Source organism: Podarcis erhardii, assembly GCF_964252035.2.
Source record: "Podarcis erhardii genome assembly, chromosome: 3".
NCBI lineage: Eukaryota > Metazoa > Chordata > Lepidosauria > Squamata > Lacertidae > Podarcis > Podarcis erhardii.
Window position 1 is genome coordinate 8,197,915 of NC_138507.1, and position 16,390 is coordinate 8,214,304.

Sequence of the window (16,390 nt, forward strand, 5' to 3'; positions counted from 1 at the left end):
TGTGGCCTGCCCTGCACCACTTAAGCTATCTCCCTCCCTTGGGTGAGGTGGAGGACACTCTCCTGTCACCAGCGTTGAAGTAAGATTCACCATGAGCCAGTCTAGCCAGCATCTGCATGAGTTGTTGAGGGCACCATCTTGCCTCAAGACAGCAAAATGGCTTGGAACTGGCTTTACCAATGAGAAGAGTGGCTTGTAAGAACTCTTATCATTTAGTGGGGAAGCCCCTAAACTTTGGAACTCCCTGCCTGTTGAGATCTAGCAAGCACCTACACCGTATCCTTTTAGGCACCTGCTAAAAACATTCCTGTTTAAGACAAGCCTACCCAGATGCTTTAGAAACTTCAGGTAACCTTAAATCTGTTTTAGTATTTTGACTGCTGTGTGTTTTAAAGCATGGGGGTGACTTTTTCTTGATTTTACTGTTTTATCTTTTGTAAACCACATTGAGGGTTTTTTGGTTCCAGAAGAAAAAAAGTTAACTCACTAGCTGATTAAGAGCATGTGTCTCAGGGATGGGGCTGAGTTGAATTCACTGGACTCTTTGGGGTACTTGCAGTTGTGCAGCATTCTAGTCACACAATTTCAGCCTCAATCGTTATTCTTGTAGCTTGCTCCCCTTTTTATTAGGCTAAAAAAGGGGGACACATCTTTCCCAGTAGTTATTTGTTCACACAACTTGTAGGTGTGATCACAGGGCCGCTCACCATACAACAAACGCTGTTGTTCTTCCATTGCAATTGTTTAATTTTGTGCAAGCCAATGACAGCATTTTAAAAGAGGTGCTGGGAAGAAATGAGAGCAAATAATATTGTTTTCTTCCCCCTTTCCCTTCCAGCTGTCTCCTCCAGTTCCATTCTTTTTCCAAATCTTGGATTTCTTTATCTTCTTTATCAGTTTATCCCAACAGACGTGCACTCTTTAAAATGCACTTTTAAAAAAGCATTTTATGCTTTTTATACCGCATTTTTCTGTCTATAAGACGCCCCCATGTATAAGACATTTTTGGGGACTCAGATTTAGGAAAATGGGGGGAAATGGCCCCGTGTATAAGACACCCCCTAATTTTTGACATTATTGTTAGGGGGAATAACCTACACGGGAAAATACGGTATATTTGAGTCGCTTTTTAATTTGAGCCAGGCTTTATCATATGTACTGATAATAGATCATTTTCTGTGAACCTTTTATTCTCTTCTAATCCTGAACAATTTGTGCACTCCCAAGAGAGGGTGGGATTTTCCTGTGATTTTTTTAAAGAATGTTTCCCGTCTCCCCTTAAGTCAGTGTGTTGCTGAACCTTCACAGCATTACAAAGCTGTGTTGTCTTTGGCATGTAAAAGTCCAAAAGTCAAGGCCATTAGAGTCTTGCCTTTCTTGAGGCCTGGCTGTTGTGCAACGAAGTCGCCTGAAGTGGAGGGAAGGAACCTCCATTTTCCTTCCTAAGCTGCAGAGAGGAAGTGGAATGGGTAACAGAAATGAAACTGCCAGCAGGGAATTGACCGTAGGATATCATAAGATCAATAAGCATATTTGAGTGAGGTCAAAGTTGGATATTGATCTGTACTGGTAGCATAGTCAGTAAAGTCTGGGTTCTGTTTTATTGACAAGTTTCCAGTGATTGCTATGAGTAGCTTTTTTTTTTTTTTGCTTTTTTTCACAAGGCTTACTGCTGTTAAACACTGGGATCATCTGGGTTACCATGCGGGGGTTTGTATGGCAATTGAAATTAATAAATATTTGCATACAAACAGAACACAAAGGGCAAAGCTGGATTTCTGATTTTTCTTCCATTCATGGATTATGAATAGAAAGTATGTGATCAAGTTGCCGGAGAACTGGGTTCTTTAGTATTGTCAAATTGCAGCAGTAATGCCTGACTGGGCAGAGGAAGATATGCATGTGAGAAAGATAGGCATTTAGCTTTGCTTGTTGTGTCAAGCAGCGACAACCTCAAGCAAAGCTCTGGGCAGGGGTGCAGTTCTACCCAGGCTGATCTCTCCTCAAGATGAGCGGGTCTGAGTCTCCCTTAGATTCCACGTAATAATGGTTGCTGTTATTTTGTCTTAAAGCCATTGGGTTAAAAAAAAAAAAAAAAAAACTTGGGTGAAATTTACAGATTTTCAGTTTCTCCTCATGACTTTGTGCTTCTTGTTGTTTAGTCGTTTAGTCATGTCCGACTCTTCGTGACCAGAGCACACCAGGCACTGCCTCCCGCAGTTTGGTCAAACTCATGCTGGTAGCTTCAAGAACACTATCTAACCATCTCTGTCCCCTTCTCCTTGTGCCCTCCATCTTTCCCAACATCAGGGTCTTTTCCAGGGAGTCTTCTCTTCTCACAAGGTGGCCAAAGTATTGGAGCCTCAGCTTCACGATCTATCCTTCCAGTGAGCATTCAGGGCTGATTTCCTTCAGAATGGAGAGGTTTGATCTTCTTGCAGTCCATGGGACTCTCAAGAGTCTCCTCCAGCACCATAATTCAAAAGCATCAATTCTTCAGCGATCAGCCTTCTTTATGGTCCAGCTCTCACTTCCGTACATCACTACTGGGGAAACCATAGCTTTAACTATACAGACCTTTGTTGGCAAGGTGATGTCTCTGCTTTTTAAGATGCTGTCTAGGTTTGCCATTGCTTTTCTCCCAAGAAGCAGGCACCTTTTAATTTTGTGACTGCTGTCACCATCTGCAGTGATCATGGAACCCAAGAAAGTAAAATCGATTTGCCAGGAGGTGATAGGACCTGGCAAATAGAAGGGGAAGAAATGGAGGCAGTGCTACCTTCATGTAAATTTGTCATCTTTTTGAGATCTGTGCTAAGCTGGGTTTCTGAGATACCCACATTTACCCTTCTTATTGAGTACTTTATAGAATAAAAAAATTGGGATAGGATTTTGGTGGTGGTAACGATGATTTTCCTGTCATTGCTGGCGTCCTCTCGTTTTGTCCTCGCTATTTAGTTCCTCGTTTGATTTCTTCCTCCAAACCACCTTGCGCAACTTTCCCTTCTGCTTCTTAATCTAAGTCACATGCCTGCCTAAGGACACAGATGCTTGGTCTGAACGAACAGTACTCATGAGTCTCATTGTCAGTATTGTGAAACGGTAACATCAGTGCGGCATAGAAGTCTCGCTTCCTTTGGCTCAAAGGAGCCAGTGCACTTTCACCCAAGTGTTAACGTCCTGTTCAGTTAGAATGAGACACAAGTAATGAGCACTATTTCCTTGGCAATAGTTCTTTGCACATGTATATGTTTGTCTTGCCAGTTGGGGGGGCTGTTATAATCAGACACAAGGTTCTGGATGTCTGATTGACTTACCGTCGGGGGAAAAGAACCAGTGCCTGCCAGTGCAAATTATTTCCCTGTTCACTTGTATATTTAACTGTTGTGTAAGCGATCTTTTAAAAGAGAATTTTACTTTTAAAAGACAACTGAAGGCAGCCCTGTTTAGTGAAGTTTGTAATGTTTGATGCTGTATTGTTTTTAATATTCGGTTGGAAGCCGCCCAGAGTGGCTGGCGAAACCCAGCCAGATTGGGAGGGTATAAATTATTATTACTATTATTATTATTATTATTATTATTATTATTATTATTATTATCATCATCATCATCATCATCATCATCATCATCTTGCATGAGTTCTATGAAGGCAGCCTATAAATATTTCCTGTAAGAAAATAAAATAAAATAAAATGATTCCATATACCTGACAAAAAGGAGGGCAGGGAGAAACAGAAACTGAATCTGAGGGTGACTCTCTTGATGTGTTCTCAGTGGAAATATGAATTTCCTTCCACTGCTAGTAAACATGCACACAGCTTCTAGCCCATTGCTGTAATGCATCTCTGCTGTTTTGGAGGATGGAGTAAGGAGGGAATACTGCATGCCCACAGTGTATTGAGGAAAGCAAAGATATGCAAGCCATACTGTGGACTTTCCACAGCTATCCCCAGAGTGTGAAGAGGCAGAGAAGACAGGCCAGGGATATAGGTTCCATGCATCCCTAACTGTGATACCCATACATCTCTTCTGTATTGCTAACTGGGCAGATGGAGTTGATGAGCTTAACTTTCCACACATGTTGATCTAAAAAGATGCGACTCCAATCCAGAGCAATGAACAAAGTGATAAATTCTTGGATTTTAACAAGAAACATTACATTGCAAACTACTCTGTAGATATCTACTTCATACTTCACATTCTAAAGCGGCTACTTTGTTATTTTCCAGGAATTTATTTTATCAGAAGATTACAACAAGATGACTCCAGTTAAAAGTTACCAGGGTAAGAGATACAATCTTACTTGTAGAGAAAAAAAAAGAGGTTTACTTTGATCTTATCCTGCCTCATAGGCCTTCAAAACGAGAAACCACATAGGCTTATGAATATTTAGATCAGCTCTTTTTAAAGTTCTGGCAGGCCTGAGACTGTTTTCTGGGAAAATTTAGAATGGTTTTGCAAACAAGCCAAAACATCTCCAAAACTTTTAATCTGTTCTGTCCTCTTCACTGTTAGATTATGGATTATGAAGTAATAGTTTGGCTGCTATTGTGCTTACTTTTTTGAAATGAATTCATTTTTTTAAAAAGAGAACTTGATCATTTTTCAAGTATGCACTTTGAAAATATCAAGTGAGTTTGAAATGAGTTGTATACTTCCCAGACCTATTGCTTTTGTGTGAAAACATAGTATAGTAACAAAAACGCCACATTCAGGTAGGTAGCCGTGTTGGTCTTGACGCAGTCGAAATAAACAAAAAAATTAAAAAATTGTCCAGTACCACATTAGAGACCAACTAAGTTTGTTCTGGGTATAAGCTTTCGTGTGCATGAACACTTCTTCATATACCACATGGTTGCAGAACATGAGATTCAGAGGCCAAACAAAGGGGCAGTTTGCTGTATGTGGATCAGAATGACCACCCACACCTCAAAACACTGTCAGGAGAATCACAGGGACAAAGTGAAAGGCATTTAAAGAATGACATTACATTTCTATGCATTTCATTTATTGTTCTGTTCCGTGTTTTGTCGCTTACAAAGCGAGATCAGCTCAGCCTCTTCCCTATGTGTGGCATCTTTCAGGCCTTAGGAATTGCTGAAATCTTTTTTTTTTTTTAATAGAGCAGGAAATAGTTCTGGACGCTTTGTGCACTTCAAAAAGGCAGCCTTGTGCATTGGACTCCACAAAGAACATGTAACCTCAATGATAGTTAAATCTGTAGTTCTCAAAGCTATAAGGTGATCGCTGATACTTAAGGTCTCTTAGAGCTGCTCAGCTCTGGCCTCTTTTAAAAAAACCACTGATTTCATCATAATTTTATACCTGTTTGGTCTGTACAGTGGTGCCTCGCAAGACGAAATTAATTCGTTCCACAAGTTTTTTCTTTTTGCGAGTTTTTCGTCTTGCGAAGCACGGTTTCCCATAGGAGTGCATTGAAAATCAATCAATGCGTTCCTATGGAGACCGTCCGGGGACAGAGGGGAAGGCGCGCGCCTTCCCCTCTGTCCCCGGACCCCTTTTGAACAAAGGGGCAACGGGGAGAAGCGATTCTCCCCGCTGCCCCTTCCCTTGCTTTAAAACAGGTCCGGGGACAGAGGGGAAGGCCTCTGTCCCTGGACCCCTTTTGAACCAAGGGGCGGCAACGGGGAGAAGCAATCTTGCGGGGCAAGCTTCGTTTTGCGAAGCAAGCCCATAGGGAGATGCGTCTTGCGAAGCGGCTAAGAAAACGAAAAACTCCTTCGTCTAGCGAGTTTTTCGTCTCCCGAGGCGTTCGTCTTGCGGGGCACCACTGTACACTGTGCTTGCAGTTTGCATTTGGTTTTTCAAAGCCTGCAGAGGTGTTTAATAAACCTCTTGTTACAACTGTAGGAAGCCAGTTTTCTCATCAAAGCCAATTTCTCACCACATCCTTTAGTTCCCTCCAGCCTTCTCTGTATCCTCCCCAGGGTACTTAAGCTGTGCTCTGGCTTCTGCATGCTGCAGCCGCCACAGTTCTCCCGCTTGCGCTCTCTTGTGCTCAGCGGTGCACACATTTCTAACATTTTGGTCCAAGCGCCAGCATTTGGGAATCCCAAAGCATGGTGTTTCAAAACAGTGGTTTCTTTAACAAAAGCTGTCTTGAATAGCATTGTGTGACATGGAGCTGATGAGAGGAAGAAGGCTAATAAGCACTCTAATTCATTTTTCAGTTGTTATTACCATATTGTGTACGTTGCCCTAAGGCATATTTGTAGAAGGTGGTTAATAAATAACAGCAATAATAAATAACATAATTGGATTGAACAGATGATTGTTTGTTTGAGTAACCCCCCCCCCCAAAACTTTTAATGGGGAGAATGCAAATAAAATGGCTAACTGCTGTGGTGGACCCAGAAAAAAAAAACAACCACAAAATTGATGATGTAACAATTATGGAATCTTAAATGTGGTGTGAATTAATTGCATGTGGTAGTGATTGCAGAGGCTTTTGTTCCCTTTGTTCTCTCCTATTGGTGTTGAACAGGGGTAGGGAACCTGTGGCCTTCCAGATGTTGCTGAGCTGCGGTCCATCATCCAACATCTGGAGAACCTCAGGTCTCTCCCCTGGTGAAAGAACTATGGTCACTGAAAACAGGAATAGATTACACTGGCATTTTGCTGCCTCGTCTTTTGGTCAGTTGTGTTTTTCTGACATCCAAAACACAGCATTTAATTGCAGCACATTTTTAGGGCCGTGTACTCTGTTCAGCCAACTATTATTTCTCCCCCCACCCCAAACATGCAGAACCAACACTTTGCTTCTCTCTAGCTGAATCAGGCTTACACCAGGCCTGATCCTCCCACCCCATTTTAATGGCATTAAAGAATACATGAAAATAGCACAGATTAGGGTAGCATGGAAGAAATGTGAATAGTGCAGGTGGCGCTGTGGTCCAAACCACAGAGCCTTGGGCTTGCCGATCAGAAGATCAGCGGTTCGAATCCCCGCGACGGGGTGAGCTCCCATTGCTCGGTCCCAGCTCCTGTCAACCTAGCAGGTCGAAAGCACACCAGTGCAAGTAGATAAATAGGTACCGCTCCGGCGGGAAGGTAAACAGTGTTTCTGTGTGCTGCTCTGGTTCGCCAGAAGCAGCTTAGTCATGCCGGCCACATGACCCGGAAGCTGTACGCCGGTTCCCTCAGCCAGTAAAGCGAGATGAGCGCCGCAACCCCAGAGTCGTCCGCAGCTGGACCTGACGGCCGGGGGTCCCTTTACCTTTAAGGATGGAATAGAAGATGGGAGGTGGAGATGGAGAAAAGAGATAGAGAAACTCCCACACAAGATGTTAATGCCTCTCTTCCTCTTTCCTTTTGCAGCTCACCAGAGCAGGGTTTTGATGGTTCTGTTTGTTCTGGAGATGGAATGGATCCTGAGCATAGGACAGGATAAGCATTTCACATGGCATTGCTCAGAAAGTGGGCAGCGACTTGGCAGTTACCGCATTAGTGCAGGTGCCTGTGGACTCCAGTATCCTTTACAGTAATTGTGGCATCTCTCATTCGCCTTTTTTTTTTTTTTTTTTTGGCTCTGTGTGTGTGTGTGTTGCTTTAATTCTTAAGGATTTAATTTAAAAGAGCTTTCAGAGTTTACGTTTTCATAACATTGTTGTGCTCCAAAAATGGTGAGCATAGAATTTGTACAAGTGACTTTGCTGCCAAAAAGAGCTGCCGAAAGTAAACTGAGCCTTGCAGCAGGTCACAACATATAAGCAGTATAAACAGCAAATAATTTAATCTTGTGCCATTAGGGGAATCCAAAAATTTTCTTAAATAACCTTTTTTCTCAAAAAGCAATCCCTTAACCACTTTCCAGGTTATTAATTTCAAGTCGCTTTAACATCTCAGGGAAACAAAAACCGTAGCATGAATTAGGGATGCAAATCTGGGCAGCAAGATTTCATGTTTGTGGTTGGTTGTGGTTAATTAACATTCTGAGGTTTAAGCGCTGACTTACACTAGCATTTGTGGTTTGTGTGTTGCTTGCTGCTGGGGTTAACTAGTGGAAATGTGTATACGTCTGCATTTGAATGAGTGAATGCCTCTGATAGTGTGTTCTGTAAAGACAAACGTTATTACCAAGGCAGAATTTTTTTGGTGCCACATAGAAAATGAATTTGCTGTCACTGAAAAACATGAATAGATCCATAGTATAGTAGTCCTTTCCTCTCGTGCATGAGACTTAAAGCTTCTATTGCCCAGGTATTTTCTGGCATGCACAGACACATAATGAAAAGCATCCCTTTCCAGGGACCATGATCTTGTTGAGGTTGAGCGATGGAAGCCAGACTGTGAGTTGTGAGCATGTGCTGTGTGTTGCTGTGCTCAAGTGCTTGCCAGATGAGTTGTACAGATGTTCCCTCTTGCCCAGCAGCCCTGAGGTGCAACCGTAGTCCTTCGGGGATTGCTGTGCAAAGTCATTCAAAAAAGTAGCACCACATACACGTTTAAAGAGTTGGAACTTTGTTAGATTCCTGAGTGCTTCCTCGCCAGATTTGATATGGAGACCCGGCATGTTTTTATCGGTGATCATTCGGGGCAAGTGACCATCCTGAAACTGGAGCAAGAAAACAGCAACCTGATCACAACTTTTAGGGGACATACAGGTATGACTTGGTGCATGTTTAGTCCCTTGGGATTACTAATGGGGAACGCCATGCAAGTGGCTAGGAAACTGCCTCTTAGCTGTGGGCAGCGGGGTAGCTAGCTGCTCTGGCACCTGAGGAGGCTTGTGTGCCCTGTGCCAGGGTGAGCCACCCATGGGGTCCGCTGCTGCCTCCCCCTCAGCTGTGCAAGACCAGTGCTGCCATTTTGGGCAGCTCGGAGCCTGCAGGTGGCTGAGCCACTGCGTCACTCCTAGGGGTGCCACCCCCACGGTAAGTGCCACCCCTGCACTTTGCTTCGGGCTGTGGGAGTTGCTTCAATCTTTGCAATATGTTTTTTCTAGCTGTTGCGGTTGCTTGAGATTTATTGAATGTTTACAGGGCCATGCAGCTTGAGCAGCATATTGTAAATGTCTTCTTCTTCTTTGGCAATCACTCATAGCCAAGTAAGATTGTCTTCCATAAACACGGTTTTAACAATGTCCATAAGTGACTGTGGATGCCAATTCTGGATCCACACATCCTTCCACAGTGGGGAAATTGGTTTCCGGGCGGGAGATGATCATGGTGTGGATTTGCCAAGCGTGCCTTCCTCTTAGCGCATTTCTCCCTTGCATCCTGAGTTTGAGTGTCTTCAAAGCCCATGACACCTTTGGTGAAGGCTGTTCTCCAACTGGAGCACTCACAGGCCAGTGTTTCCCAGTTGTCAGTGTTTATACTACATTTTTTTTCGGATTTGCCTTGAGACAGTCTTTAAACCTCTTTTGTTGACCACCAGCATTGCACTTTTTAAGTTCAGAAAAGGAATAGAGAGCTCCAACGAATAGAGAATAACGTCAGTGAAAGAAGTTTCAAAGTTCGCAAAGTACAAGTGGTGGTTCACAAAGCTGTACTGTCACAGAGGGATTGCACAGCAGCTTTCGCATGCAAAAGACGTCCATTGGTTTGATAGTTGTGCTACATAAAGAGCAGGTCTGCTCAAAGAGAGGATGTACACAAGCAGGCTGCCCCAGTTTGATGACAGTACAGATAGAGTAGTGCATTCTTCTAACTGATGCTGGAAGCTCAGGTTTGTCATAATTGGGTGAGAAAAGTGAAATTCAGGAGGAGGAGGAATTCTTTATCAGTACCCCAGTTTAGTGTAAGCCTGTGCATGTCTATCATCTGTAGGGTTAATGCTGCCAGCCCAATTCCCAGGCTCTTAAAAGATTTAAAGCAAATGCAGTCAAATCCTTAACTACTTGATGATGATCTGGCAGTTTACATAAGCTCCTGTATTTCAATAGTAAAAATCCTCCCTTTTCCCCCTTTTCCCCCTTTCCCTCTTCCCTGTCCTAATATTTCCAGGTGGAATCACTGCCCTCTGTTGGGATCCTGTGCAGCGTGTCTTGTTCTCTGGCAGTTCTGATCATTCCATTATTATGTGGGACATCGGAGGAAGAAAAGGAACAGCCATCGAACTGCAAGGACACAAGTACAATGCGCTGATCAAATGCTTTGCCCTTTCAGATATATCTCGCCCACAGAACGTGCCTGCTTTTATTCAGGCAGATATCTCTCACTGAGAATTGTGGATATAATGAAGTTTTCAGAATAAAATTCAGGAACCTTCAAATCAGCCCACACGCTCTAAAAAAACTGGTTTCTAGCAAGTAAAGTGTAAAGCAGGGGTGGCTAATCTGTGACCCTCCAGAAGGTGGTGGACCACAAGGCCTATTGTCCCTGAGTGCTGAGCATGCTCACTGGTGCTGATGGGAGTTGGAGCTACAGGTTTCCCATCAGCCAGTTAAAAACACTCCCAGCAACTACTACTGCTACTCTTTGCATCCTCTTGGCCATCTCACACTGTGGCTGATTTTGTTCTGATTGACAGGCAACCTGGCTATCCCAAAAACAACCCCCCCTCCCCCCCCCTCTCTCTCTCTCTCTCTCTCTCTCTCTCACACACACACACACACACATATATATATATATATGTTGAGTAGGGTTGGATGAATCTGTCAGTTTTGGCATCTCAGTTTCTCATTTCTTGTGGAGTTCGCACCATCTACACACCATTCTGCAATTCTTAAAAAGTTTGCAGGAAAACTTAACATGTATTTTTGTATGACATTTTGTCTAACGTACACAATTTTGCAAGCACTTTCCCTATATAATGACCCATTTTCTACTTTTTTGGGTGGAGAACTGCATTGCAAAAATTTGGAGTGAGAATTTTGAATTACAATGTGAACCCATCTAATTCACACTTCCAGAACTGACAAGTGCACCCAAGTGCAGATAGCTTCAGAATTCTTACTCCTCCAAATTTTAAACCAACCTGAGGTGCAATGGGTTGCAGCGCATTCCATTTAACTCTGAATAGAGGGCAGGGTTTAGATCAGTGCTGAAACTTGCTGGATGATTTAATTAGCAGCTGTTAGCCTGATTTATGCAGTTTTATCTTCACAACAATCCTTTGAGAACCCCACATGAGAGTCCTTGTAGATACCATTCTGAGCTTCCTCACAAAATACGTATTTGATGCTATGAAGACTAGGTCAGGCATCTCACTGAAGGAATTTATTTTTTAAATAAGGAGAGTAGGATTAGATGCAGGCTTGGAATCCAGGCCCTTAAATGTTTGCTTCTGAATGGCAGGGGGACCCCCAGAACAACACCTGGGGCAGGTGTGTGTACAGAAATATACAACTTAATGGATGGGTGTACAATTGCTTGGTGCCATAGTTTGTTCTTTTTGTTTAATTTTGCCATACTTTTGTTTCTTCTGCACAACTGGGCTTTCTGCTCTGCAGAATCTGACCCATTCCAAGCATATGAATGTGTTTCTTTGACACAGAGGGAAATTGACACGTACAAATTGCTGTTTCCTACTCATCAATTATCTTCTAACTTTTATTTTTTGTATATTTACTGTAGTGATAAAGTTCAGTCACTCTTCTATGCCCATCACACACGGCAGCTTATATCTTGTGGAGCAGATGGAGGAATCGTTGTCTGGAATATGGATGTTGAGAGGCAGGAGGTACATACTCAGTTCTTCTCCTTTATCTGGTCAGGGAAATGACAGCTTTTTCAGTATTGAATATTTTTGAGAGTACACTGAAGGCCAGTTTTCCCAAACGTCTCTCTTTGAATTTGATCACAACTTGGGTTCATATAGCACTTTCTTCTATTGGGTACATCTGTTTATCCACTAATATTTTTAGCATTAAATGGGCATTATTTAAGGATTGTAGGTGTGACACATTGTGCAGGGAGGGAGGGATGTTTTTGCAGACATCTTCTGAATATGGAGGGTTCATTTTAGTGATTATGGCTAATAGCTGCTGATACACCCATCCTCCCTGAATTTATCTAATCCCCTTATAAAGTCATCCAAGCCGGTGGCCCACATCACATCTTGGGGCATCAGCTTTCAAAAGTTAATTATCAACTCAGTGAAGAAGTGCTTACCCGTTTTACATCTACTGCCAATCACAGAATTTTTAGAGTTGGAAGGGACCATGGGGTCATCTAGTCCAGTCTCCTGCAGTGCAGGAATTTCACCCAACAAGGGACTTGAACTCACAACCATGAGTTTAAGAGTCTCACGCTCTACCAACAGCTCATTGGGTAATCCCAAAAATTAGTAGTATGAGAGGAAGAAAATTGTGTCTCAGGATCATGCCTAACTTTTATAAATCCCTCTGTTGCTGCACTCAAGTGGTTTTGAACAAAAGGCCTTGAGGGTCAGATAGTGTCTTAAACATAGGCAGTTCTAGGAATTTGTACATATTTCTTCCTAGGAATGAGTTTCTTTTTAGAATGCCTTGCCTATTACAGACATGAATTTCCAGTCTCAAAACATTAAGTGCAGTTACTCTTAAGAATTTCTCTGTTGTTATTATAGTATTGCCTGATACAGATTTGTAGCAGACCTTTCTGCTCAGCTATGTTTTGAACCTGGGGTGGGGCAAGTGGTAAGCAATATTTAACCAGGTTAAACAAGCTTGCTTTGAACAAAGACTAGAGCCAGTAATTGGAAAATGGCTCTTTCATCTAAAAAATGTCAGCTGTGTATTTATTTCCAAAATTTGTATCCTGCACTTTAGACAGATCCATGGTGGCATACACTAACAACAAGAGGCAATAAAACTAAAAAGAACTTACTATACAGTGGTGCCCCGCAAGACGAACGCCTCGCAAGATGGAAAACCCGCTAGATGAAAGGGTTTTCCATTTTGGAGGCGCTTCGCAAAACGAATTTCCCTATGGGCTTGCTTCGCAAGACGAAAATGTCTTGCGAGTTCCTGCGGGGTTTTTTTCCTTTTCCCCCCCTTTTCCTAAGCCCTAAGCCGCTTATCAGCTGATCCGCTAAAAGCCGCTAAACTGCTAATAGCGCTAATCCGCTAAGCTGTCAATGGGCTTGCTTCACAAGACGAAAAAACCGCTATACAAAGAGCCTCATGGAACGGATTAATTTCGTCTTGCGAGGCACCACTGTATTCAAAAAACAGATCACAGATGAATGCAAACTTCTTCAAAATTCCCAAACAGTCTTAACCTGGTGCTGGCTTGATCTGCAGATCCATTTCTGGGAATATTAAGTCCCCACTGGGTTTCTAACAATAGATCACATTCCTTGTTTTGAAAAAGCAGGTGGAAAAGGCTCTTAACTATCAGCTACAGGCTAGTTTCCAAGCTGTGGAAAGTTCTGCTGCTGTAGTTAGAAAAACAAAGGTTTTGTTTTGCCTCACACAAACTGCAAGTTTCTGTTTTGCCCTGAATGACTTTCCTGCCGAGTTGTCCATGTCATTCCAGTCTTGCACCATTAAGGATGGCAGAACTAGTTCCTGTTAGACAGAACAATGCTTTGCAGGGCATTGTAGTTACGGTCTATAATTCTTGACATAAACAGTCACTGGACTAGAATGACTACTTGTTAAATTTCAATTCAATCTGTATGAAATCTGGCTCTTGGTATAGAACTTGGATTTTTTTTAAAAAAATCTCTGTGCCTATTTTTCAAAGCCGTGTCTCACGATTACAGAGATGCACTTGGGAATGAACAGATGGTGCTTGAGTCCAGTGTCCAGGTGTAGATTTTCTGTCTCATGTGTCCCTGTATCTCAGGGGTGGGGAAAACCTTCATCTTGAAGGCTGTGTTCCCTTATGAGCAACCTCTGGAGGGCCAGAAGTAAAAATGGGTGCAACTAGAAGTAAATGTAGATGCAGTGTGCTACCTTCCAACCCCACATCAGAGGTTTCTGTCTCCATATATACGTACCTGTGTATACAGTCCCTGTATTCAATTTCCACCCAGGTGAGGAACAGACATTTCCGCAGTTAAAGTACACAGTCCATCCTGGCGCTTATGGAGGGCACAGAGCAGATTTGCTGAAGGATACAGCCAGGAGAGAGGGGATGTGGCCTGAGCAGTATTCCTGAGATATAAGGTCAGATAGTGAGTGGCCAGGATACCACATTCAGCCCCCAGGCCTGAAACTCCCCACCCCTGACAATGGGATTTTCTTAGCCTTCTACTTTATAAGACTGATAGTCAGCTTGAAATGGGCTTACAGGTGGGTCAGGCTGTCAGCAAGCAAAGATTCTGATCTAAAAGACCAGCTATTCTGCACAGATGTGTTGAACCAGGGCATGGGGAACTGGTCCAGTTTGTATCCAAATATAAGGTATTTTCTTTTTAGGCAGTAGACGGAGAAAAGCAGTATCTCTGTATACTCTTCTCTTGTTTCATGCATTGACTGACCAAATGGAGGAGGGAGTAGTATTGTGGCCAGTGGCCCCATCCCTGATCCCAAGCAGGTCATGCAAAAGGGCAGAGTGAGTCCTATAGGCATAACAGCTATATGCATGACCGGGAACTTTGACATGCACTGGTTTTCCAGTGTACACAAGTGAGACCCTGTATAGCTATACGTGTACACATGCGGCCCATTCTTATTGCCAGCTGAACATGCAGTCAGCAGGGACTGGGTCAGCTAATGAGGTGGTCCTCCCTCTTTGCATTCAATGTGAAAATGAATTGAAGGTGAGAATGGGGCTTAGGATTTCAAAGGGTGTTTTTGTTGGCACTCTGTCTGTGGTGAGATTTGATGCTCTTAACTAGGTTTGAGTTTATTAAAAGTGCCCTTTTGTGAAGCTGAAGAGTGTCTCATTCTGATGGGAACCCGCTTTTCAGGATCAGGGACTCTGTTTGAGAGTTGCTTATAATTAAATGCATTTAATTCAGCCACACCATTCTCAACTCAGGGTGAGACTATGTATTATCTTGGCAAAAGAGATGTTTGCTGGTTAAGAGTAGTGTGTGGGGTAAAAAGTCACTTGACAGAAGAGAAATTACAGGTTGGAAAGGAAATGCTTAATGCTTTCCCTGCTACCAGTCCTTCGCCAAGCCAGTTTTTGTCTTGTTAGCTTGTGTTCTGTTCTCAGAGCATGCTGGGGGAAGGTTTCATGGAGAAATGGACAAGGAATGCAAAGCATTAAGACACCCTTTGCTGCCCACTAGTGCTCCCCTGTCATTAGTAAACACAGTGTTGGGAAACCATGTTTGCCCTGTAACTTCTTGCCTAACAGGCCGTGCAGGTAAAATAAGAAAATATGTATAATATATGCAAAATAAGAAAATATGTATAAAATTTGCTAACTTGCATGAAGTACTTTAATGTGGAATTTATTGGCTGCTCGGTAGAAGCAGCCCCAGAGTGGAGTGTTAGCTTGGATGTCGTAAAAGGCCCTAATCCTGTTACAGTTTTGATCTGTATATAGAATCCTCTTGCAGCTGGACTTGATGCTTTTCCCCTTCATTCTTGCATTAGACGCCTGAATGGCTGGATAGCGACTCTTGTCAAAAGTGTGATCAGCCGTTCTTCTGGAACTTCAAACAAATGTGGGATTGCAAGAAAATAGGCCTTAGGCAGGTATGTGATATGCTGCTGTTTAAATAATTGAAGGCACACTCCTGTTTTCACTTGATCAGTGTCCTATCTACATTAAATAGTGAACTCATTCACCTAATGTGGATCCTTATATAGCCCAAACAGCCAAGATGAGAGTATCACTAGGCTTGAGTGAAATCCAAGGTTTACAAAAAAAGAAGCCTATGGAAATGAATCTGTACAAATTAGTTTAAATGGGACTGGTGTAGATAAGGACCTTTCCCACTGAAATAATGTAATATTTTCAAACCCACTCTAATACTTATAGGTGTTTGTGGTGGATTTCTCAGTTCATGTTAGGGCCAGCCCAAGACATATTGGCACCTGAGGTGAACCACAGAATAGTGCCCCTCTTTCCGCCAGGGAAGAAGGGGGCGGGGTTAAGATCTTCATTGGGATCTGCTGCCGCTGTGGATCCTGAGTTGGTTGCCTCGCTTTGCCTCATGGGTGGGGCTGCTCCCTGTACATAAAATATGGATGTCATCAAGAAGGGGGTATCAGGGGGATAATGGAATACTTTGCCCTTTGAAGAAAATAGTGTGGGCTTTGCTCAGCTGTGTGGAGAGCTGCTGGGGAAAGGTGAAATCATCCATTGTTCAAACTTAAACACACGTTTTATTTGCCTTCTGCTCATGTTACATGCCCGTAGGTAAACATACTATCAATGTATTATTACCACCAATAATGAATTGTTTGTTAGGGTTGAAGCATCAAATAAATGAGAAGGCTGCAGTCGTAAGTCAAATGCAGTTGTCATAATCGGAAGGTTTTGGGAACTGTTTTGCCATAGATTTTCATTTTGCTGGCTTTCGAGGGCACTTGATCCTA

The 16,390-nt window shown here is 42.9% G+C and overlaps 1 protein-coding gene across 1 annotated transcript in view; it reads left to right on the top strand.

Annotated features, from left to right (window-relative positions):
• Nucleotides 1–16,390, top strand: part of WDFY2 (WD repeat and FYVE domain containing 2) — a 41,331-nt gene that overhangs the window by 21,788 nt on the left and 3,153 nt on the right. The window contains exons 4-9 of the mRNA XM_081855647.1: nt 4,230–4,284; nt 7,339–7,489; nt 8,512–8,624; nt 9,969–10,095; nt 11,541–11,646; nt 15,443–15,544. Coding sequence (XP_081711773.1) covers nt 4,230–4,284; nt 7,339–7,489; nt 8,512–8,624; nt 9,969–10,095; nt 11,541–11,646; nt 15,443–15,544 — 654 coding nt within the window. The remainder of the gene's footprint in view (nt 1–4,229; nt 4,285–7,338; nt 7,490–8,511; nt 8,625–9,968; nt 10,096–11,540; nt 11,647–15,442; nt 15,545–16,390) is intronic.